The 24,689-nt window shown below is 38.0% G+C and overlaps 1 protein-coding gene across 1 annotated transcript in view; it reads right to left on the bottom strand.

Moving 5' to 3' along the window:
• Window positions 1–24,689, bottom strand: part of roq (RING finger and CCCH-type zinc finger domain-containing protein roquin) — a 711,471-nt gene that overhangs the window by 108,368 nt on the left and 578,414 nt on the right. Inside the window, exon 21 of the mRNA XM_090390025.1 lies at window positions 17,310–17,382. Coding sequence (XP_090246151.1) covers window positions 17,310–17,382 — 73 coding nt within the window. The remainder of the gene's footprint in view (window positions 1–17,309; window positions 17,383–24,689) is intronic.

Below are 24,689 nucleotides of genomic sequence, written 5' to 3'. Positions count from 1 at the left end.
ATCCTCCTTTGTGAATTGGGGTCACATTTGCACATCTCCAGTCCATGAGTACTTCCCCTGAGTCCAAGGAAGCTCTCATAATTATGGCTAAGGGTTTGCTTACTTCCTTTGCTGCCTCCTTTAATATAACTGGATAGATCCCATCCACCCCAGGTGCCTTTCTTGTATTTATCTTCAACAACTTCTTCTTCACTTTGCTCTCAGTTATTACAAGATTCTCTAGCTTACTGACAGAGTTGAATACACCTCTGGCATTCCCCTCGCTGAATACTCCTCAAGTGTAAATATCGATGAAAATATTCATTTAGTTTGTTAGCTGACTGAGCAGGATCATCAACAGTTGACCCATCGATATCAAGTGGACCAATCTGATCCATCCCCTTCCTTCTAGAGTTTACATAAGTACAGAACTCTTTGCTGTTTTTCTTTGCATCCCTTGCCAAAGATTTCTCGTAATCTGCCTTCGTCTGCCTAACCTCCTTTGTAACTTGGTTACAAATCAACTTGTATCTATCATAGGCTTCTGTGTCACGTGTTAATTTGTATGTATCCCATGCATTTTTCTTCTCTGCCATATGTCTCATTAGTTCATCTGACATCCACTTAGGCCTAAACCTTAAACAATATTTCTTAGTTGGTATGTAAAGCCTAGTAGCTTCCAAGATAAGTTCTTTGAATGCTTCCCATTTTGAATTTGCTGTTGGTAACATCATCAGTTGGTCCCACTGTATAGAATTTAAATACTGTCTCAGACAATCGTAGTCGCCTTTACGAAAGCAGTAACCCTTCTCTTTACCCCTGATGGTAGTTACCTCCTTGAATAAATCCCACTTCAGCACACTGTGATCACTGCCACCTAGTGGTTCCTGTATCTGCAGATTCTTAATGCATGAAGAATGAATCACTACTGATGATCAAATCAAGAGTATTACTCCTTCTAGTTGCCTCTTGAACATGCTGATGTAGAAAACAATCAACCAATAAATCCACAAGAGCCTTGCTAGTGTGTGAGTGACCAGCCCCCAAATTCCAGTGAATATCTGGGAAATTAAAATCCCCCATTATAAGACTCTCTGATTTACTGGCCCACTCTATTTCCCTGTACAATTTCTTATTATACTCATCAGAGTCATTGAGCCTATAGCTCCTACTCTCAATTTTGATCTCCCAATGCTTATGTCACACAAAACTGACTCGACACTGCACTGTCCAGCAATGTCGACTGGCTTCACTTCCTTGGATTTTATGTATTTCTTAACTAATAGCATAACCCCTCCTCCCTTCCCATCCTGTCTATCCTTTCTGTAGACATTGTACTCTCCAAATTCCAGTTCTGCATTCTTTATATCTGTGTGACACGTCTCTGAAATCCCCACAATATCTGCCTTTGATGTTTTGAGCAATACCTCTCCAATTTGTACAGCAATATTCCATGTGCAACAGTATCGAAAGCTTTCCTGAAATATTAAAATAATTTTTGACATTCAGTTCCTTGTGAGCACATCATAGTATCTGATAAAATTGGTCAGACAAGACCTTCCTCTTTAACAATCCCATGCTGTGTCTTAACTATTACTACCTCTCATAACTATGGATAAGGGTTTGCTTACTTCCTTTGCTGCCTCCTTTAATATAACTGGATAGATACCACCCATCCCAGGTGCCTTCCTTATGTTTAACTTCAAAAACTTCTCCTCAACTTTGCTTTCAGTTATTACAAAATCACTTAGCTCCCTGTTAGGGTTTGATAAATCTCTGGCATTCCCCTCATTGAATAACTCCTCATGTGTGAATGAAGATGCAAAATACTCATCAGTTTATCAGCTACCTGAGCATGTTAATCAATAGTCAACCCACCCATGTTAAGTGGTCCAATCTGATTCACCCCTTTCCTTCTAGAGTTGACATAAGTAAAGAACCCTTTGCTGTTTTTCTTTGCATCCTTTACCAAAGATTTCTTGTAATCTGCCTCTGCCTCCTAATCTCCTTTGTGATTTGATTACAGACAAACTTATATCTGCCATAGGCTTCTGTTTCACCTGATAATTTATATGCTTCACATACATTTTTCTTCTCTGCTACGAGTCTCATTAATTCCTCTGACATCCATTTAGGCCTGAACCTTGAACAGTATTTCTTAGTTGGAATGAAAAGCCTAGTAGCCTCCATGATTAAGTCCCTGAAGGCTTCCCATTTAGAATTCAACGTTGGTAACATCGTCAGTTGATCCCACTGTACAGAATTTAAAAACTGTCTGAGACTCCTGTAGTCACCTTTACGAAAGCAAAAGCCCTTCCCTTTAGACTTGATGGTAGTTACATCTTTAAGTAATTCTCATTTCAGTACATTGTGATAACTGTTACCCAGTGGGTCCTTTATCTGGAAATTCTTAATGCATGAATAATCACTGCTGATAATCAGAACAAGAGTATTACTCCCTTTGGTTGCCTCTCCAACATGCTGCTCAAGAAAACAGTCATTCAATAAATCCAAAAAAGTATTGCTAGTGTGCGAGTGACCAACTCACAAGTTCCAGTCAATATCTGGAAAGTTAAAATATCCCATTATCATACATTCTGATTTACTGCCCACTCTATTTCTCTGCACAATTACTCATTATGCTCATCAGATTCATTAGGCCTATAACACATACCCACTCTCACTCTTCAATATAGATGTCAAATGATGCAAAACACCATGTGTAAAAGGTGTCTCTCCAACTATGCTTATTGTGACAGATGTTTATTATTTATGGATGCATTTCAAATGGTTGTTTCAGCCTTGATAATAAGATCTACGGTGGATCTATTTATCTGAAAAATAAATTAGTCTTAGTAAATCATGGTTTGAGTTTCCAGGTACAATTTAAGGCAACTGTGTCTCATTTTCTCCACGGTCTTACCCAAGCAGCTAGTAAGTGAGACTGATCTGTAGTTATATTTATTGATTGGTCTTTTTCTGGCTTGGGAATGGGTAGAAATACTAATTGACATCAGAAGCTGTCATTGAATATTTCTACCCATTTCCGAGGAGGTGATGGGGCCTGACATTCTGTGCTACTAGTGAGTCAAGTGGACTGAATTTCAATGAAGTTCCATAATTCTGCAGCAACCAAATCTTCTCCTTGAACCTTCAACTATGATGGGACTAGTGGTAACAGTTTACCCTCATTTACAAGACCTGAAATCCTGCACCTAATATACTGGAGGTGATCATCTAGGTGTGAATCAATGTAAGCACAGGTTGTGGTGTGGTGTGGTGTCTGCATCACATAGAGGAATGCTGCCCCTCTGTGTCACCAGGAAACACTAGGGTAGATGACTCTCATCATTGGTGCAATATCAGCACTTTACTTATTGGAGCTTTAAAGTGGTAAAACCCATCTTTAGACTTTAGAGCAGAACTCTGGCAAGTTTCATCTCTTCTATCACGTAGTATGAGTGATGTCTTTTGGGTTACGATAGGCATTATGGTGAGATGCAATATTTCTTACATTTTGAGGGTAGAGCAGTTTTCGCAGGCTACCTGCTAGATAGTCCATCATACTGAAACAATTGGTAATTCCCTAGGAGGTCTCTGGATCAGCTAGTGTATAATCTTGCTGCCTCTATTCTGCCAGTTAGTGACTGCAGAGAGTCCAAGTAGTGTGTATGTGGGGGCATTGTCAAGGCCGCATTACGTCAAGGAATTGGGAATATCCACGCCCTCCTCCTCTCTATTCTTTGTCAGAGACTGCCTAATTTGGAATCTCCCCCCCACTTTATCTCCTCTGTCTTAAAATATCTCTACCTCATTCTGTGATCATCTGTTGCTTCTATCATTCTGCCATTCCACTAATCACTGTGAACTCTTTTCTTTGAAACTTGGTAATTGAGGTAATTTTCCTTGGTGATTTTAATGTTCATATCTCCAGCTGGCTTCTGCATTTTTTAATGATCCCACTCAGCTTGTTCATTTTACCTACCACCTTATTCTTATAATGCCAAACAAGTGTTGTTTGGCATTACAAGAATGCAAAATGGGACGATCTGTAAAACTTATATTCTTCTTTTCTTTGGCTGGATAATGACTTTAATCTTCTTATCTCAGTGTCTGTTCAGATAATGTCAGCAAAGTTCGGCCCACATGCTTAATTCATCTAGTTCTTGTTAGTTTGTTTATTTGTTATTTGGTTTTTAGGAGCATTAGCCATATTGCTCTGGGGATATGCGGTGGTCATTCCCTGACCTTTCCGCATCCTCCGTATTTGATGGGCACAGGCTCGAACCCCGGTCTAATCAAGAAGCGTGTGCTACGCACTGCTGCTCCTGCTCACCTGGCTACGGAGGCGCCTTTCTAGTTCTTGTTAGAGTTAGCATATCACAATTACTGTCCTTAACTATACTGCTCACCTTTGCATATTGGAAAACTTAGACATTAAACATGATATATCCACATAAAGATCATCAAAAATTTTCTAAAACATTAACATGTGCAATACCCTACCCTCAGAGACTCCACTCCTTTCATAAGATCATGAAGAGCAGGGCCATTAGTAACTACCTTTCTCTGCTGCCACCAAACCATTCCTGTATTCATACTAGGAACTTGAGACTGACTGTCGTACTGCTCCAATTTATACAACAGCTGTTCATGTGGAATAGTATCAAAAGTTGCACTGAACACTAAGTATATAATATGAAAATTATTATTTACACTGATATCCTCTGAAACTATCTCACAGCAGCAAATCAGATTGGTCAGATAAGATGACTCTTTAACAAATCAGTGATCTGATTATCACATAACTATGTTTCTGTCAAGAGATCCTGTACTACTTCTTTCGTCAATGATTCTATTATGTTCCCTGAAACAGAAATCAAGCTACCAGGTTGGTAATTATTCCCTTTCATTCCACATCCCCAAAGGAAAACTTGGGGGGATTTGCACAGAGAAAAGTCAACTTCATTACATGATTTTGCCATCCTAATACTAATATGTAGCAAAAAAGTTGTTATGAACTGGGGCCAGTGGCCGCTATTTTGAGCAAGGGTGCAAGAAGACTTATTGGAATGCAGTTGACCCTAGCAGTAAGAACCACCTGCCGATTGATCCCAGTCAGGCTGGTCTGGGACCACCAGTCTTGTTGAAGCAGGAGTCAAAGTGATATATTAGGGCTGGGCCTCTCACTCACCAGGATCCCCCTCTCCGAATTTCGTCGGGACAGTGCACGGCTGCACATACCAGATTCCAATGATGTAACCCTGGAACCAAGGTAGGGGCATTAGATCCTAGTGATGCTAATCTGGAAGGCCAGCAGCACCACTGGGAGGACCCCCTCACCATGTACACATTACCCACATCGAGGGGAGTGTGCAAGTGACCAACCCATAAGTTCCAGTCAATATCTGGGAAGTTAAAATACCCTATTACAAGACATTCTGATTTACAGGCCCACTCTATTTCTCTGATTTACTGGCCCACTCTATTAATTAGTTGTATAACACATTCCAACTCTCCGTTTTGCTTTCGAGGTGCTTATGTCACACCAAACTGACTCAACACTGTACAGTCCACCCATGTCAGCTGGATGCACTGTCTTAGATTTTATGTGTTTCTTAACTAACAGCATAACCCCTCCTACCTTCCTATCTGTACACACTGTACTCCCCAAATTCCAATTCTGCATTGCTTATATCTGTGTGGCACCATGTCTCTGATATCTCAACAATATCTGCCTTTGGAGCCTTGACCAGAACCTAAAATTCATTAAATTCATTTACTATACTCATAGTATCGGTGTACCTGCAAGTATACATGCACCTGCTGTTATTCTTAGTTACTCTAACACAGCCCATGTATTTACTTGTTCCATGATGATTCCCAGCAGTCCTTGAAATCCTCAGCACCTTGCTTTACAGGCTGCTGCTCATTCCAATAGAAGGAGTACAAGAATCACTTTCACTTCTGCCTGTGGCTACTGTTAATCTATTAGTTTGTGAATCCCTCAAGCTAGCAGTTTTCCGACCCACCTAACAAGACCCACCTAATATTTCCTGATGCCTCAATAGCATCAGGAAATATTCTTGCACCCTTTCTATTTAAGTATATCCCATCCCTCTAGAAGCAGTTTCTCCTGCTAAAAAGCACAGACCATGTTGACAAAAATTCTACCCATTGAGCTTTACACAGTCTCTCCAGGACTGAATAGACTGACAAGGCTCTTATCATATATTTCTTCCTATCATGCCTTGGCAGAATTGCAAACACTTTAAAATTTAACCCTAACTCGCGAATTTTTTCAATGCTCACCTGTACTTGTTAATTAAGTCCGCAGATCTTCTACTCTTAATTGCTAATAATATTTATAAGGATTCACTGTAATCTGTCAACAACGGTATGTTTATTTCGAAAATTATCAGAAACTGCCAGTCTAAGGGGAAAGTAAGGAATTGAACTTGCACGAATATCTTCTGCAATGCAGGACAGATTTCCCGTCCATCTTTGTCTCTAAAATAGAAGATCCTCATCAACTCATCTCAAAACAGCTTGGGTGAAATACAGGAGTAAAGGTAAGTAGTGTTACATTATGTAGACGATGTTTCTCATCGGGATTAGTAGTGTTGGCCAAGAGAAAAACCACTTTTGACACAAAAAAAGCTCAGCATCTAAAGTGGACAAAAGAGAATGCTAGTTGGTGTGAGGATCAGTGGAAATGTGTTATTTTCTCTGATAAATCAAAATTCAAATTTCATCATTCATATGGCCAGCCCGCTCAAATGATATGGGGCTGTGTTTTACAAGAGGATTTGGTCGCCACTGAATTTGTGAAGGGTACAGTGAATGGTGAGATGTACAAGGCCATTCCTAACATAAAAATTGTGTCTCACAATTAGTGATCACTATGGGAATGTTGCCAATTGCATTTTTCAGGATAACACTGCTTCATGTCATAAAACCGTAAGTACTATTTTATAAGATTAGCAAACCTTTTAACTTTATGAAATGTCACAATCTTGTTTAAACGAAAAAAAAAAAAAAAGTTGAAGGATAAATCAATTCACACAATAACTTGGTATAGGAACAATGCAGACTCAAATCCAATTGAAAATTGTTGGAAGAAAATGGATGTTTCAGTAATGGGTGTTGGAAGAAAATGGGTGTTTCAAAAGAAGCCAAAAACACTTAAAGAACTGCAGGAGACATTAATCCATGTTTGGTACCATGAAATTTCCAAAGAATACATTCAGAACCTTATCCAGTCAATGCCACAGCAATGTGCAGCAGTCATCAAAGTAAGGGGTGCGCCAAAGAAATATTGTTTTTTTTTTTTTTTTTTTAAATTATATAGCTGAATGTCATCCTCGTATGAGCAAATGAAAAAAAACTCTGTCATCCTTGTAATGAAAAAAAAAAAAAAAAAAAACAGTGCTTTCAGAGGATTTTTGTTATTATATGAATCATAAGTAACATGCTGTTATTTTGAAGAACAGTACTTATTTCATTGTATATTTACCCATAAATAAAAGTAAATTTTTTAAAATTTTTCTGCAATTAATGGTTTCAAATGTATATCATTATTACTTATGTTCTTTCAGCTATTTCTAAAAGATTAGCTGCCAGTATAAGGGCAAACAATATAAAAAATTATGCGAGGCAAGTTTTTTGAGCTACTGTATATCTACATACTTGTAATTTCAATATTTAATTATCTGACTGGAAATTGTTTCAGTGAATTACTGAAACACATACATTGTCATGCCTCAAAAATGTAAAAATCAACAAATTCTGCTACATGCGCAGCTCTTTCCTGATTAAATCATAATGGCACATGATTGCAGCAGACATTCGAAAGATTTATGAGTTATACTTTAGTTGTCCTCTTGGTCTCCAGAAAAAAAAAGGGTACCATATGTTATTTGTACAGCTTGTTTGAATGGATTATGTGACTCGCTGATGTGAATGCAATTGGATTCTCAGTGAAGAATAAGCACACAATTGCTTATTGAAACCTAGATTTTCCAAAGAGACTGATTCTGACAATGAAAACATGCTAATTGTAGTTGTTGTAGTTCGGTTTTTATCGTTAGGATCTTTATCGTTAATTGACAAAAAGCGTATTGTTAGAGAGATTAAATTATATGCTACTGTTCAAACCAATATGTTTTAGATATAATAAAAGTTCTTCAATATTTGCTTCATTTCCTAAGATGTGAGATAAATCAGGTGATATATTCAATGTAGAGAGTGATTGAAATGTGTTTGACCGGATGGTTGAATGTAAGGGACAATCAACCAGGAAATGACGGACTGTAAGGTGCGTCTGACAGGATGAGCACTGTGGTGGACTTTCACCCAATAAAAGAAAGAGATGAGTATGGTGAGTGTGTCCAATTCTGAGTCTTGCCAGTACCACTTCCTCTCATCTGTTTCTTTGGAGGCGCCTCCGTAGCCAGGTGGGCAGGAGCAGAAGTGCGTAGCATATGCTTCTTGATTAGACCCGGGTTTAAGCCCGTGCCCACCAAATACGGAGGATGCGGAAAGGTCAGGGAATGACCACTGCATATCCCTGGAGCAATATGGCCTTAGTTGCTAATGCTCCTAAAAACCAAATAACAATAACATTTCTTCGGAAGCCAGACAGTCACAGCTTTGGATCTTCTTTTATCTGGTAAAGTTTATTGTTAGTGTCACTTTTCCAGGTCTGTGACCATTTATGGTAGCAGGCTTTGCATACGACAGACTTAAAATCAGAGAAAGGAACCTGAGGATGTTGTAGGGTGGGTTGAGGATGTTTAGCGGCAAAGTCAGCACTTTCATTTCCCAGAATGCCTGAATGGCCAGGGATCCAGCAAAATCTGATTGACTGATTGGACACACTGCAAGCGAATAGCTGAGAATGAATCTGTTTCAATGTAAGGTGAGAAAAGGAAGAATTCTTCCTTATGGCAGAGACAGCACTAAGAGAGTCTGTGTAAATTATGGCAGATGGGACGGAAAGCTCAATTATCTTACTAAGCGGTAACTTAATGGCATATAATGCAGCTGTGAAGATGCTGCAAGCAAGCGGCAGTGTGGCTGAACTTGTATATAAAGGAAAAACTGCCACAGCACCTACCATACTCTCAGTTTTTGAACCATCCGAATAAATTTTATAGGCATAGTTGTTCATGGCATGAGCTGAATGTAACTGTCTGATATTGCAGGAAGGTATATTTTTCCCCCACTGGAGGAAGTATGTATCTCGAGAGACAGACACATATGTCCAAGGAGCAACAGGTGTAGTTGTGTCTTGGAAGATTTCATTTAAATTGACATTCCAAGTCTGAACAAGCTCTTTGATCCTGAGAGAGGCGAGTCTATTTTCATTTGGCTTGCTCTCATAGGAGGCTTCCCAACGAGTATTATAGAGATACTCCCAACTTGGGTGCGATGGTAGACTCTGGATCTTTGCAGCGTAGTGAAGCAGTAGTGTTTTTCTACGCAGATGTAATGGGGGATCATGCGCTTCAATACAATATATATACTTTGGATTGGAGAAGTCCTGAAAGCTCCCAGTGCAGTCCTCAGAGCACTGTGATGAATCATATTTAGCCGTTTTAAAGTAGTGCTCCTGGCAGAGTCATACACTGGACAACCATAATCTAGTTGTGAATGGATTAAACTTTTATAGAGATGCAGAAAAGTGCACCGATCTGCTCCCCATGAAATAGATGAGACCGAACGAAGTATATTCAAATGCTTTAAACAAGAAGTTCTCAAATAAGTGATGTGAGCTTGGAAATTTAGTTTGCGGTCTAATAGTAGTCCAAGCAATTTAATGGTATTAACAAGCAGGATTGGAGTATTGTTTATTTGCAGTTCAGGTTCGGGATGGAGAGCTCGCTTCTTGCAAAAGTGAGTGACAGTGCATTTCTTTTCTGACAGTCTGTAACCATTCCGTGAAGTCCAGGATTCTATTTTGGTTATGGCAAGTTGTAGCTGCCGTTCAATGGTATTCATACTTTGAAATTGACAGGAAATGGTAAGATCATCTGCATACATATAATGAACAGTTTTTGGGATATTTCGTGTCATGCTGCTGACTCGGATTGAAAACAGTGTTGGACTGAGTATTGATCCCAGTGGGATTCCCTCTTCCTGAATGTGAGATGTAGAGAGGACGTTTTTGTATCGGACTTGAAAAGAGCGCAATTGCAGGAAATTTTGAATTATTTCCAGCAAATGACCCCCTAAGCCCCAGATGGTAAAGGTCCATAATAATACCATGCCGCCAGGTAGTATCAAATGCCTTTTCAAGATCTAAATTGACCATGACTAGATGTTGTTTCATACAAAGGCGTTTCGGATATGAGACTCGGCTTTAATGAGCACATCTCATTAAAGAGCACATAAGGCATCAGTAAAATGAATGAGGACGAAATTTTCAAGATTATAAATGATGCTAGAACTAGAGGACATAAATTCAAGTTACGGGGGGAAATGTTTAGATTGGACTGCAGGAAGTTTTATTTTAGCCAGCGAGTTATAAATTACTGGAATAAGTTGCCTTCATGGGTGGTAGAGGCCGACAGTTTGGGGAAATTCAAAGGTCATCTGGATAGTACTTTCGGGTAAGGGAAGCGCATAGGATGATAGGTTTAATTTCCTTTTTATTTATATTTTATTTATATATATATATATATATATATATTTTTTAATTATTATTATTTAGTTATTTATTTTATTTATTTATTTATTTTTTGTTTTTATCATTGTTTCGTTCGGATTTTTTGTTTTTTTTTTGGGTTGTGCAGCATAAGCCATAGGCTTTCTTGCACCATGTGGCCGTTACTAATACTAATACTAATCTAGGGTTGATCTATTTCTTCGAAAGCCATACTGGTGATCTGGAAGGAGATTCTCTGACTCCTGAAGGTAAGTGAGCCCTGTATAAACCATTCTTTCGAAAATTTTTTCCATGCAGCTTGTAAGAGATATCGGCCTGTAGTTTTCAACACAGGAAGGATTTTTTCCTGGTTTTGGTAAAGCGATAATGAACGAATGATGCCATGAAGATGGATAGACATTTTCAGAGAAGATCTGATTGTAAAAAATTAATAGGGTTCTCAAGTCTTCTCCAAGTAAATGTTTTAACATAATGTAATGAACTCCATCTGGACCTGCAGCACTATTGGAAGATCTGTTTAATGATTCTTGAAGTTCTATTAACATAAACGGTTGGTTGTAAGGAAATGAGAGGCGCGTGGAGAAGTTAATTTTATACCGTTCTGCACCTGCTTTGATGTTCTGGAAGGTGGACACACAGGTGGCAGAAGCTGAGAATTTTGCAAATGATTCTGCTAATACATTTGCAACTTCTTTGGGAGTAGAAATGTCTTTCCCTTTCCAATGAAGTATTGGAGAGGGCAGCCGAGCAAATTTGCCATTTAGTGCCTGTATTCTTTTCCAGATGACCTGTGTATCCGTGTTTTTGGTAATGATGGGGACTAAGAATGATTGTTTAGTCCTCTGCAATTCCATTGTATGATCTTATGCATTATTTAGGTTTACCTAAGGGTGATTTATTTGTAGCAAGCAATCCATGAATCCCGTTTCGCTTTCCGCCTAACTTGTCTAGCTTTTGCTTTTAGTCTTTTAAAAGCAATTAGGTTGTTAGTGGTGGGATACTTGCGGAAATTATTCCAAGCGTGGTTTTTTTCCAGTTTGGCAATTAAACAATCTGTATTCCACCAGTGATTTCTGTGTTTTCAATGTGGTGTGGATTTTGGAATGGAGCCTTAGCTGCAGTCAATCTGTTTGGTTATGTAAGTGTTTACATCATCAATATGTTGTCTTTGAACATAAAATCTGTCTAAGCATATCTGGGCAGAATAGCACTCCAGTTTGCCTTTTTAAACTGGCAAGTGGATCGTTGATTGGGATTTGAAGTTACCACTGTTTGTAGAAAGCAAATAATTGGAAAGTGATCAGTGTTAAAGGGATCGGTTAATACCGACCATGTCATGATTGGAAATATCGATGGTGAACAAATTGACAAGTCTATTGTGGAAGCAGATCTGGTTGCTAAGTGGATATAGGTAGGAGATCCAGAATTTAATAAATTAAGATCATTATTATGCATGAATTCCTCCATCAATTTGCCTCTTCTATCCATTGTGGCCGATCTCCACAATGGATGGTCTCCATTAAAGTCACCAAAAAGACAAATGGGAGTTGTACAATGAGGTTGTCAAGTTCTGAAAGCAGAAGTGGTGCAGATGGCGGAATATAAATGGAAATAATGGTAAATTATGTACCAACTGCAACGCGAGCTGCCACAGCTTCTAGGGTAGTTTTCAATTGGATTGGCCTGGATGGTATGTTAATGTTAACAAGAATAGCAACTCCTCCACATTCAGGTGATTCTGAATTCCTATCTCGTCTATAAATGGTATAACATGAAAATTTTGGCAAAACTTGGGGTGACAAGAATGTCTCCTGTAAGCATACACCTATGGGATTAAATTGAGCTATTAAATCTCTTAAGTCATCAAAATGATTGCTTAGTCCTCTGCAATTCCATTGTATGATCTTATGCATTATTTAGGTTTACCTGAGGGTGATTCATCTGACTGTTTTCTGTATGTGGGACATTTTTTCCAGTCCTTTTTTGAGAATGTGGGGTGTCCAGTATCCATGGTGTCATCTGCATGGAGATTCTGTTTTTTAGAGACTGATTTAGATTTTAATTGTTCTTTTCCAACTGGGACTGATGGGGTATGAGTAGGGATGCTGATTGGAGTATTTGTGGCTTCACTAGTTCTTTTTGGAGGATTTTCTTTCTTTGAGGTTTAAAGCGTAGATTTGGGTCAGTTCGCTAGAGAGGTGTTACTCTAGCGAACTACTAGGCATGGTCGACATAACTTGTCTACGCCTCAGGAAAGGTGACTTTATTTTCTATTTTGTATTTTTGAATTTTCTTTCCTGTAATCCATAGCTCATATATTTTGGAAAAAGCTGGGTGGCTTCCTTCGCAGTTTGGACAAACAGGGGTTTTGACAGAGCAATCTGCTCGAGTGTGATCTTTAGAGCCGCAGATGGGACATATGGCCTCACCTCTACATGCCTGCTGCGAATGCCCGTATTTCTGGCATTTGAAGCAGCGAACGGGATTCGGAATATATGGTCTAATACGACAATTCAAATAGCCAGCTTTAATTGAGAATGGCAAGTCTGGTGTACTGAATGTTAAAATGATGGATCTCGTTGGAGTGAGATTTCCATATTTTTTAGTCATAATCCGTTTCACATTTGTAACTTTTTGACTACTTAGTTCTTGAAGTAGCTCTTCTTCGGAAACTGTAATTAGGTCCCACTCACTGATTACACCCTTTGATGAATTTAATATTCTGTGTGGAGTAATTGATACTGTGAGCCCACAAAATGATGATGTGTTTAAGAGCCGCTCAGAATGTTTAGCGGTGGCTGTTTCAATGAGGAGATCTCTGGATTGTAGTCTTTTCACCATTTTTGGTGATCCAGTAATTGATTCCAAATATTTCTGAATCAAGAATTGTGATAATTTTCCCACAGGTTGGGAAGATAAAGAATGAATCACCAAGAAATTTGGTAATTCATCATGGCATTGAGTTTCCCTTCTAAGCCTTTTGGGTTGGTTGTTGTCATGGTCGCTGTCAGGAATTTCTGACCTTGAGCTTGATGGCTTTAAAGGTGGATAACTGCTCGTATCCATGTTAGCTCCTTTTGGCCCCAGGGCCAAAAGGAGCTAACATGGATACGAGCAGTTATCCTGCCTCACCATGGCAGTTATCCCTGCCATGGTGAGGCAGGAGCAGTGCCGCTTGTGGCCAAGCGCATAGGTTAGTACAGTTAGTAAGATGAATTAAATTAAAGAAAAAGGTTCTTTCCTTCTTATGGGCTCTTTTCTTAGTGCTTTTAAGAAAGTAGGGCTACTTAACGGAAAAGTTTAATAAGCAAGGAAGAAAACAAAAGAGAACCTAGTCGCTTAGAGAAAAACGCTCTTCAATCACACGGCCACGGAAACGCTTGGCACCCGGGGCCGCCAATTGTAGTATCTCTATAAAGAATATGGTCCACCACACATGGGCTACATTCTTTAGAAGATTATCTGGAATGTGATGAAGATTTGAGTAGAGAGAGACTTGAGAGCATCAGCTGATCCTATGTACACCTGATGAAGAGACACTGGAACCAGAGAAATTTACCAAAGATGAGTTGAATGATCTAGCTCTCTTCAAAGATAAGGTTCACTTCAGTGTTTTACCGATAAAAAATAAATCAAATTTTGGCAGCATTCTTTACAGTAAATAGTCTGCACTGCTACTGCTATGATATTAAACAAGTTTTTAGAGCATTGTAACAAGTACCCATTACATCTGAATGGTGCCTCTTCACTGAATCTTCACAGTATGAAAGCTGTTCTCTTGCATAATGGGAACTTAAAGCCATTCACATCCTTTGCTGGCACTCTTCATTTAAAAGAGGCATACGAGATGTCTCCTTAAAATGTAACTGCTAGCAGTCTCACATGTTTGTAATGGAATTGTCTTAATTAATTTGTACCAATATTATCAGCAGCCATATTATGAAAATTATAAAAGCCAGAAAAAAAAACCTAGAACATATTTGAAATCAGGACATAAGACTGGTTTAGAAAAGTGTGCTTGCATCTTTGATGGGGAAAGGGGGGGGAAGTTTTGTTTCGTTCATCAGTGCTACATGAACCTGGGATTACAAATTTAAATAAATGTTTTATCTAGTGATTGGCATAATTGAATAAATTGTCATAATTGAATGAATCACTATAATATAAAATAATACCATTTTGCATGGCTTTCAATGCTTGTAAACTAATAGCTGTTTTTAACTTGTTTTTTTGCGCTGATTTCAGACATGTTATTTGTTATTTTTTTTATCACGTACCGTTCTTTCACAAATCACTTAAGTTGATATCATTAATTGTATAATTGAATGTATTAAGTTAGGAGTCAATGTTGGGAATTTATAAACTAAATCTTCACATGTTGGCAACATTACATTCAGTCATTTTGTCCATGACCACTACACAAAGCAGTGTTTATCAAAGTGAGTTCAGTTTATTTTTGAGGTAATTGGTCAAAAATGTGCTGAAAAGTGAGTAAAATGTCTTCATACAAGTGTTTGAACAATCCAAACTTATTTTGTTATATTTGTGGTAGTCCTCAAGGCATTAGAGAATTTGTAAAAAATTGTGTACTTTGCTTATTTTAGAGTGAAATTCAGTGACGAAGATAAACAATGGGCTCCATGTAAAGTTTACCGAACCGGCGTTGAAGCACTTTGTGATAGTGCAAAAATGGTAAAAAGAAGGCCGTGCCATTTGAAATTCCCATGATTTGGCAGGAGCTTACAAACCATTAAGATGACTGTTACTTTTGCATAGTTAATGTAGAGGGGAAACAATGCAAAGAGTAAGAAAAGCATTGTTTATCCTAATATTCCATATGTCATTAGACCAGTCCCACATGGAGATAACTTGATGATTCTATACCCTCCACATATACTGCCAAATGTAGCAGAAGGCAGTGCTGAAAGTGAAGCTTGTGAAGATGAAACTGAAGTCTACATGCCTGGAGCTATTTGAGTCCAGACCAACTGTTTTCACAGCATGACCTTAATGAGTTAACTTGTAAGAGATTTAAATTTATCAAAGGAATCTGCAGAACTCCTTAGTTCTAGATTTAAGTCAAAAATTCTACTAGCACATGGGACGTTTTTCTCATGGTACAGATACAGAACTAGTCTCCTACTTTTCCGAGGACAATTCCATGGTTTTTTGCAGTAATAGAAATGACTTAATGAACTATTTAGCAATTGGTTACAATCCTACACAGTGGAGACTTTTTTATCGACTCATAAAGAGGAATATCAGAAGTGTGTTGCTCCACAATGGAAATAAACATGGGGCAATTCCAGTAGCTCACTCTGTGCATTTGAAAGAAACATACAAGAACTTAAAAGATGTTGCTAACAAATATTAAGTATGAAGAACATGGATGGTTGGTCCATGGAGAGTTTAAAGTGATAAGCATGTTACTTGGACAGCAATCTGGCTACACAAAAATGCCTTGCTTTTTGTGTTTGTGGGACAGTTGGGCAAGGAGTAAGATATGTCAAGGTCTGGACAAAGAGGGGCACTTTGTTATCTGAATCAAAGAACACAGTTTATAAACCACTATAGACACCAAAGCTGTCCTCCTTGCACATCAAACTAGGTTTGATGAGACAGCTTGAAAAGCTTTACCTCAAGAAGGTCACTGCTTCAGTTGTACTAAATTCCCATTGTTCACCCAAAAGAAGCTAAAACAAGGTATTTTTGTTGGACCTCAATTTTGCAAACTGACCAATACTTCTTAGTTAACAAAAATGATCCAGAATACAAGAATATAGTTGAAAATATGTTGGCATACTTCAGGAAGCCGTGTTGTAACATGAGTGTCAAGGTATAGTTTTTACACTTCCACATCGACTACTTCCCATAAAATCTAAGAAGCATTAGTGATAAACAGGGCAAGAGATTTCACCAAGACATTAAAGACACGAAGATGAGGTATCAGGGGAAGTGGAATGTCAAAATGATGGCTGACTATTGCTGGATGCTGAAAAGGGACTATAAAGTAGAATGAACTGCAAGAAAATCAAAGAAATGAAAATTTTACCATCATAAATCAGTTTTTAAAATGAGAGATGATGGTTTAGTCGACGACTTTTTACCACACTGCCCTTCTTAATAGTGTTTTCAACATGTATTTAAATATAAAAGTCTGGTAAAAGGAGCATTTTGTTATTATTTCAGTGCACAAATTTTGCCAAAATTAATAAAAATGTGTGAAAAATCAAATTCTCTTTCATGATTTTTGAAGAAATCTGATGTGACAGACACAAATGGAAGACATTTTTGAAATCAGCATTAGAAAATGATTCAGAAACACCCTTTTGTGAGAAAAAAAACATAGAATATATATATATATATTTTTCAAAATGCAGAGTAGTGTAATCGATTATGATTGTTTGTTTGTTTGTTTTGGGATTTATTAGGCGCATCGGCAACTATGGCCATAGTGCGCCAATTCAATTATGACCTCTTGATTTTGCCCATCCGTCATTTTATCATATTACCACTGTTATTTTAAGAAATGAAATTAGTTATTGTTATTAAAACAAAAATTTATATTATAATCAATTCTTTCATGCAATAATTAGAAAGGGTGCACTAAAAATTTAAACATGCTTTAATAATTTTTTTTTTGATAATGTAAAATACAAACCTTTATATAAGCTACTTTTTTAATATTTTCTTCAACTTCATTATGAGATTTCATATTTGAAATTACTTTTGCACTGCATGAAAGAGAAATGTTGATAAATATGTAATGTACAAAAATTTGATAAAATAAAAATATAAGAAGCAAATGAGGATATTATATAAATATGAAAAAAAATAAAATAATAAAATTCATTTTGCAACACAAATACATCTGCAATTTTGACTAACATGATAGGTGTATTCTTGAAAACTTTTGTGTAAGGTTCAGTTGTGTTAATTGACACAAATTTCCCATAAGAAACAACATAAATAAATTATGATGTGTTACTGTACCCTAATCTGATCAACATATTTTTAATCTTATCCTTTATTGCAACTATATTTTGGTTAACGTTTTTGTTTTTTATTTGATTTTGTATAAAATATAAGTTATATTTATAGAATAGAGACAATGATGTTTCTTTTCTATAAAATTCATAAGAAATTTAACACTTAAAAAACATCTTTCTACATTTTTTTAAATTGTTCTTGTTTATACTCTGGCATGACCACCAGTGGAGTTAATCATCAATAAATCATCAATACAAACATTAATTGTATTTAGCAGTCATGGCTTGAACAGAGGTCCACTCAAAGAGCACATACTATTGCACTCTTGCTCCTGATCACTCAGCTATGGCTCGCTTCAAGCCCTTTATAACTCATCATAGTTTAAGGAGTGCACAACCTGACAATCATATTCTTAGAATTCAACTTAAAGCTTTCTTCATCTTATTGATGATCAAAACATTTTTCATCACAAAGGTTTCATAGAGATTATTCTTCTTTATTTCTTCAAATAAAAAAGAAGCCCAAGTTTTTCGGGCAACAGTAGTAACTCTTGACACGAGAGCTGTTCTTTGAATGACTCCAACAACTCAATCTCATCTGCATCCTTCATATAATGAAAATCAATTTACTGAGCAAGTTGAACATTGTAGTGGTGAAATTTCTTCCCTGATTAAATTACTGCTTCACCATCAAAAAAAGCCTTGAAATTGCACAAATTGAGAATTTGTTTGATTTTTATGGTACATCAAGCTACTGAAGCTGTAGCTGTTAAAACATCACAATGGTGACTGTTACTTAAGTAATGTGAATGTAACTGGATTCTCAGCAAAGAATAGCCAAAAGATTGTCTATTTGAATCTGGATTCAGTAATGAGACCAATCCCTCATGATTACAATGTGCCAATTCTGGTAAGCCACAGCATGGTCTAGGTTCCTAAGAGAAGACAAAATGTAAAAAGATGTGATTGGCAGAGAACTGAGAACTTCAGCTAATACTGAGTATATACCTATATACTCAGGATTGGCTGTTTACTTTTTTTTTTCTTATTTTTTTTCTTTTTTTTTTTTATGAAAACCCCAAACATGAGAGCTATTAGAACCTATAGTACTTAGTACCATGCTTGGGTTGGGGGCTGAGAAGGCGAGAGAAGATATTTGTTGACATTAGACTTGAACTTCTGTACACTGTAATTTTCAGGAAAGACATATGAAGGAAGGTTGTTCCAGAAAACGGTAGTTGAATGAATAAACGAGGAAGATGAAAAGTAGGTTCTGTGAGTTTGAAGTTGGACAGTATATGGATGTTGGCTGGTGGCGGCCCATGTTCGAACTGTTTTGAAAGAGAGAGCGGGAATTATAGAAGCCAATTCAGAAGAACAGTGCCCATGGAAGTATTTGTAGAAAAGGCATGCAGTAGAAACAGTATGTCTATGAGACAGCGATTGGAGAGACTCAGTTAGAGATGAGTCATTAATTAACCTAACAGCCCTCTTCTAAATGGAATCTAGAAGTCTGAGAGAGGTTTTGGGGGCACTGCCCCAGATGTGGGAACAATATTCCATGTTAGGATGGATTTGCAATTTGTACAGAGTGAACAGCTGTTTGGAAGAAAAGTAACGACGAGAGCGAAAGAGAAAACCAAGTTTTTTAGATGCAGAGGAAGCAATATTTGTAATGTGCTTGTGCCAAGAGAGATCAGAAGTCAGGGTAATCCCCAAAAGAGATATATCAACTTGCCTAGGATCCTTTTTGCGAGATATACGATAAGACTGAGTTTCAGAAGGATTGAAATCAAATAAGTTGTCTTTGCCCCACTGGAGAATTATCTGGAGATCGGCATTTAAGGAATTGGTAGCAGATATTCGAGAAGTTGAAGCTGATTGAACAGGGCAAGGTTTCTCAAAATGTAAAGTGGAACGTAATGTGCTATCATCGGCAAAACTATGGATAGGATTTCCAGTCAATGGAAGGTCATTAATATACAAGAGGAAAACAGTTGGGGGTGGGGAAAGAAATGAACCTTAGGGGACACCAGCATTAGTGGAGAAGTTAGAAAACAGAGAGCCATCACCATCAGTGAGCGATCACAGAGAAAACTGGATAAACAATTACAAAAAACAGTTGGCAAACCATAAGATGGAAGCTTGTTCAGAAGACCTTTATGTCAAACACGATCGAAAGCCTTTGAGATGTCAAGAGCAACTGCTTGTGTTTCACCGAACTTTTCTGTTGTATTTGTCCCTAAATGGGTAACATAAGACAGAATATCACCAGTGGATCAACACTGATGGAATCCACACTGGCGATCACTGATCAGATGGAAGGTTTCTAGGTAGTTTAAGAGTTGGCGGTTAATTGATTTCTCCATTACTTTTTGAAAGAGTAGAAGTAATTGCAATGGAACAATAACTGGATGGGAGGGATTTGTCACTCTTTTTAGGAACTAGCTGGATATGAGCAAATTTCCAAGCAGAAGGAAAAACACCTTTGGAATATGAAAGTGAAAAAAGGGTGGCAAAGAACAGGAGTAAGTTCAGGAGCACAGGTTTTGAGAACAAGTGGAGAAATACCATCAGGACCTGGAGCTTTCTTAACATCGTCAAAATTCTTCTGACATCTTTTTGACGGAAGACCACAGGAGGCATTGAATGTAGCGTGTTGGGCTTACACTATTAGTTTCAAAAATTCGTGGTGTATTCAAGCAAGAAAAAGTGGGGGGAGGACATGCTGTATGAAGTAATGAAATTTGTGGATATGGGGTACACATGGTAAGAATATACCCATATGCTTCACATAATGTGGTCTCGACAATGCCCTCCAGCATAGACACTACTCAGACTACCTCTAGTCACTATCTGGCAGAGTAGAGGTAGCAAGATTATACATTAGATGATCTGGAAGCGTCCTAAAGAGTTACCAATAGGTTCGGTCCATTGTACTAACTAGCAGCCGGCCTGTGAACACCGTTTTAGAGCTGTACCCTCGAAATGTAATGAAGATTGGATCTTGCCATGATGTCCATCATAACCTCAAAAGTCATCAGTCATACTGCATGATGGAAGAGATGGGGAAGGGTTGACCGGAACTTAGCTCTGGAGATTAAACATGGGTTCCACCACTTCAAGCCTTCAATAAGCAAAGTGGTGGTATTGCACTGGTTGATGAGAGTCATCTACCACCTAGTATTGCCTGGTAATACAGAGAAGTAGCATTTCTGAATGTGGTGTGCGCACCACACCTCGACCCCTGCTTACATTGGTTCACACCTGGGTGGTCACCCACAGTGTGCTTGTGCATGGAGGTTATGCCCAGGATTACTAACACTCCCACCATCGTGAAGGTGCAAGCAGAGGATATGGCTGTCACAGACCCAGATTTCACTGAAATTGGATCCACATGACTTTAATGCCACCTGAATATTAGTTCCATCAACATTTTAGACTCCCAGGTAGCAAGTACAGCTTGTCTGGCATACCTCCTTGTTTCTGTTAGCAAAATTCCTACATATCATTGACAAAATTCCATGTCCTGCTCTGACAGCCTCTCTGCACTGCTCAGAAAACTTCATATCTGATTGCACAATTACCCCCAGGTCTTTTTCATTCTCCACCTCCCTGAGTGTAGTACCACACAATTAATACACTTCTCTTGGGTTACTGCTACCCATATGCTGTACTTTGCATTTGTCAATATTAAACATCAGTTGCCACTTCTCAGCCCATCTACCTAACTTTTCTAGATCCCGTTGCAGTAGCATACTGTCTTTAGTATCATTAACAACCCTGCCAACCTTTATCCATTACAGCAACTTGCCCTTAGTGCCATGCCACCCCGCTCCAATCTGTACAGCAGTCTTCCATTTGCAACAGTATCAAAAGCTTCCCTGAAATCCAAGTATATGATATCAAAATTATTTTTTGCATCCAGTTTCTTTTTGATTGGATACGTCGTAGTATCCAATCAAATTGGTCAGACACGAATTCCCTGTAACAAACCCATGCTGTGTCTGAACTATTACTGATGTCTTGTCTAGTTGATCCTACATTACTTCTTTAACCAGTGATTCCATTATTTTCCTTGGAACAGAAGTTAAACTAACAGGTCTATAATTACTCATGTTACCCTTTGATCCCCCTTGAATTGGGGATACATTTGCACATCTCCAGTCCATGGGGACCTCCCCTGAATCTAAGGATGCTCTCATAATTATGGCTAAGGGTTTGCTTACTTCCCTCGCTGCATTCTTCAATATAACTGGGTAGATTCCAGGTGCCTTTTTTGTTTAACTTCAACAATTTCAACTCCACTTTGCTCTCTGTTATTACAAAATCATTTAGCTCCATGTTAGAGTTTAGTAAACCTCTGTCCTCCCCTTCCTTCCAGAATTTCTCATGTGTATATGTAGATGCAAAATACTCAATCAGCTATCTGAGCAGGATCATCAATAGTAGAACCACCAACATCAAGTGGAACAATATGATTCATCCCTTAAATTCTAGTTTACATAAGTAAAGAAGTTGCTGTTGTTTTTATTTGCATCCTTTGCCAAGGATTTCTCATAATTAGCCTTTGCTTGGCTAACCTCCTTTGTGACTTGATTACAGACTAGCTTATATTTGCCCTAGGCTTTTTGTGTCACCTGCTAATTTATATGCATCCCACTCATTTTTATTCTCTGCCACGAGCCTCATTAGTTCATCGGACATCCATTTAGGCCTAAATCTTGAACAGTATTCCTTAGTTGATGTTTCTTAGTTCTAAATGGGAACCTTCAGAATTCACTGTTTTGACATCAGCAGTTGATCCCACTGTATAGAATTTAAAAACTGCCTGGGACCACTGCAGTCACCTTTACGAAAACAAAAACTCTTCTCTTTACCCTTGATGGTAGTTACATCTTTAAGTAAGTCCCACATCAGTAGACTGTGATCACTTTCACCTAGTGGTTCAACTAGAAAATTACAATGTGCTGCACTTAATTAAGCATGAAGAGTTGAAAGATTGTATTCACGATTTAAGTTTATCTAAATGGCAAGCAGAACTCCTTGGTTTTAGGTTACAAGAGTGGAAGTTACTTTAAGTTGGAAATAAAATTACAGTATATCAAAACTATCAGAGAGTGTTATCAAAATATTTTGTTATGGAATGCAGTATATGTTTCTGTAAAGTCAGTGGAGATCTTTTGAAGGAACTGGGTACTGAGCATATTATATATGCTATTCATCCAAATTGGGGATATTTATTAATGCCTAAAAATTAAGCTTTAAAATAGCTCTGCAGCACAGTGGAAATATATTTCATGTTTCTTTCAAGCACATATATTTCAAAATGTGAAAGAAACATACATTTCATGTTTCTTTCATGGCTTGAAAGAAACACATGAAAGTATGTCCAAGATCCCAAGTGCAATAAAGTACCATGACTTTGCTTGGAATGTCTGGAGCTATCTGAAAGTAATTGGATTACTCACTGGTGTTTTATTTTATTTTTTTACGAAAACCCCAAACACGAAGGTATCAAAACCTATAGTATTTAGTACCATGCATGGGTTGAAGGAGAAGTATGGGGGGAGGGGGATGCTGGAAACTTTGCTCTAGAGACTAAGCATGGGTTTCACCACTTCAAGCCTCCAATAAGCAAAGTGGTGGCAGGGAGGTTTCATGAAATACTGCTGTTTTCTACGTTAGGGGGAATCTGTTCCATATACATAGAAAACCAGTAGAATAATATTGTTCTATTGGGTAAATCAAAAAAGGTTTTTCTTCCACTACTGCATATAAAGTTTGTTTGTTGTTTGTTATTTGGTTTTTAGGAGCATTGGCAACTAAGGCCATATTGCTCCGGGATATGCGGTGGTCATTCCCTGACCTTTCCGCATCCTCCATATTTGGTGGTGACGGGCTCGAACCCCGGTCTAATCAAGAAGCATGTGCTACGCACTGCTGCTCCTTCCCACCTGGCTACGGAGGTGCGCTGCATATAAAGTTTGGATTAATGAAGAATTTTGTAAGACTATGGATAAAGAAGGACGTAGATTCTGCTACCTAAGGGAATTGTTTTCCAATTTAACAGATGCAAAGATGAAAGAAGGAATTTGCATTGGCCTCAAATAAAGAAACTCCTGAAAAATGATGTACTTGAAAGAAAGCTATAGGATGTAAGAAGTTGGACTTTCTACCTGGAGATCTAAAATGCTGATGCAACTGATATTCAGGTGACACTTAAGCCAAATGGAACGAACTTTGGTACAGTCTGGTTGTTCTAAGATAACCAAATCCTTTGCTTGCACCTTCATGATGGTGGGACTGTTAGCACACAGGGGTTCTACCCCTGGGAATAACCCCTGCATGCAGGTCCTGAGATACTACACCTATTATACTGGAGATGACCACGCAACTCTGTGTTATCAAATATTACTAGGGTGGTAGATGACTTTAATCAACTGGTGCAATATTACCACTTTTCTTAATGGAGGCTTGAAGTGGTGAAACTTAAGTTTAGTACTATAGCAACACTCAGGCAACTTCCCAATTCTTCCATCATGCAATAAGACTGATGTATTTCGAGATGATGATGATGGGCATCAGAGCGAGCTCCAATCTTCCTTACATTCTGAGGGTCAAGATATATAGTTGTTCACAGGCCATCCAGTAGATAGCCCACTGGACAAAATCTATTGGTAACTCTGGAGGAGCCATCCATATCAGCTAATGTATAATTTCACTCCTTCTACTCTGCTGGAAGTGACTGGAGGGAGTCTGAGTAATGTGTGTAAGTTGGGGGCATTGTTGAGGTCACATTATATCATGGAGATTGGGTAAGTTCTTATGGTTTGTATGCTTTATGTGAAAATTTCATTACTCCATACAACATGTCCTCCCCACTTTTTCTTACTTCTGAATATATCATGAATAGTCAAACTTGTAGAACAAATTTAACTATGAAAATATTTAAACATCCTTATTCATTTCATAAATACATATGTGGTCTCAGTTCCAATCTTGAAGGTGTCAATTTCCACTTACAGTCTGACAAGCCCTACTTACTTTTT

The sequence above is a fragment of the Mastigoproctus giganteus genome, chromosome 2, assembly GCF_048544385.1.
Source record: "Mastigoproctus giganteus isolate SK-2022 chromosome 2, ASM4854438v1, whole genome shotgun sequence".
Classification (NCBI taxonomy): domain Eukaryota; kingdom Metazoa; phylum Arthropoda; class Arachnida; order Uropygi; family Thelyphonidae; genus Mastigoproctus; species Mastigoproctus giganteus.
This window is presented reverse-complemented; position numbering and strand designations above follow the sequence as displayed.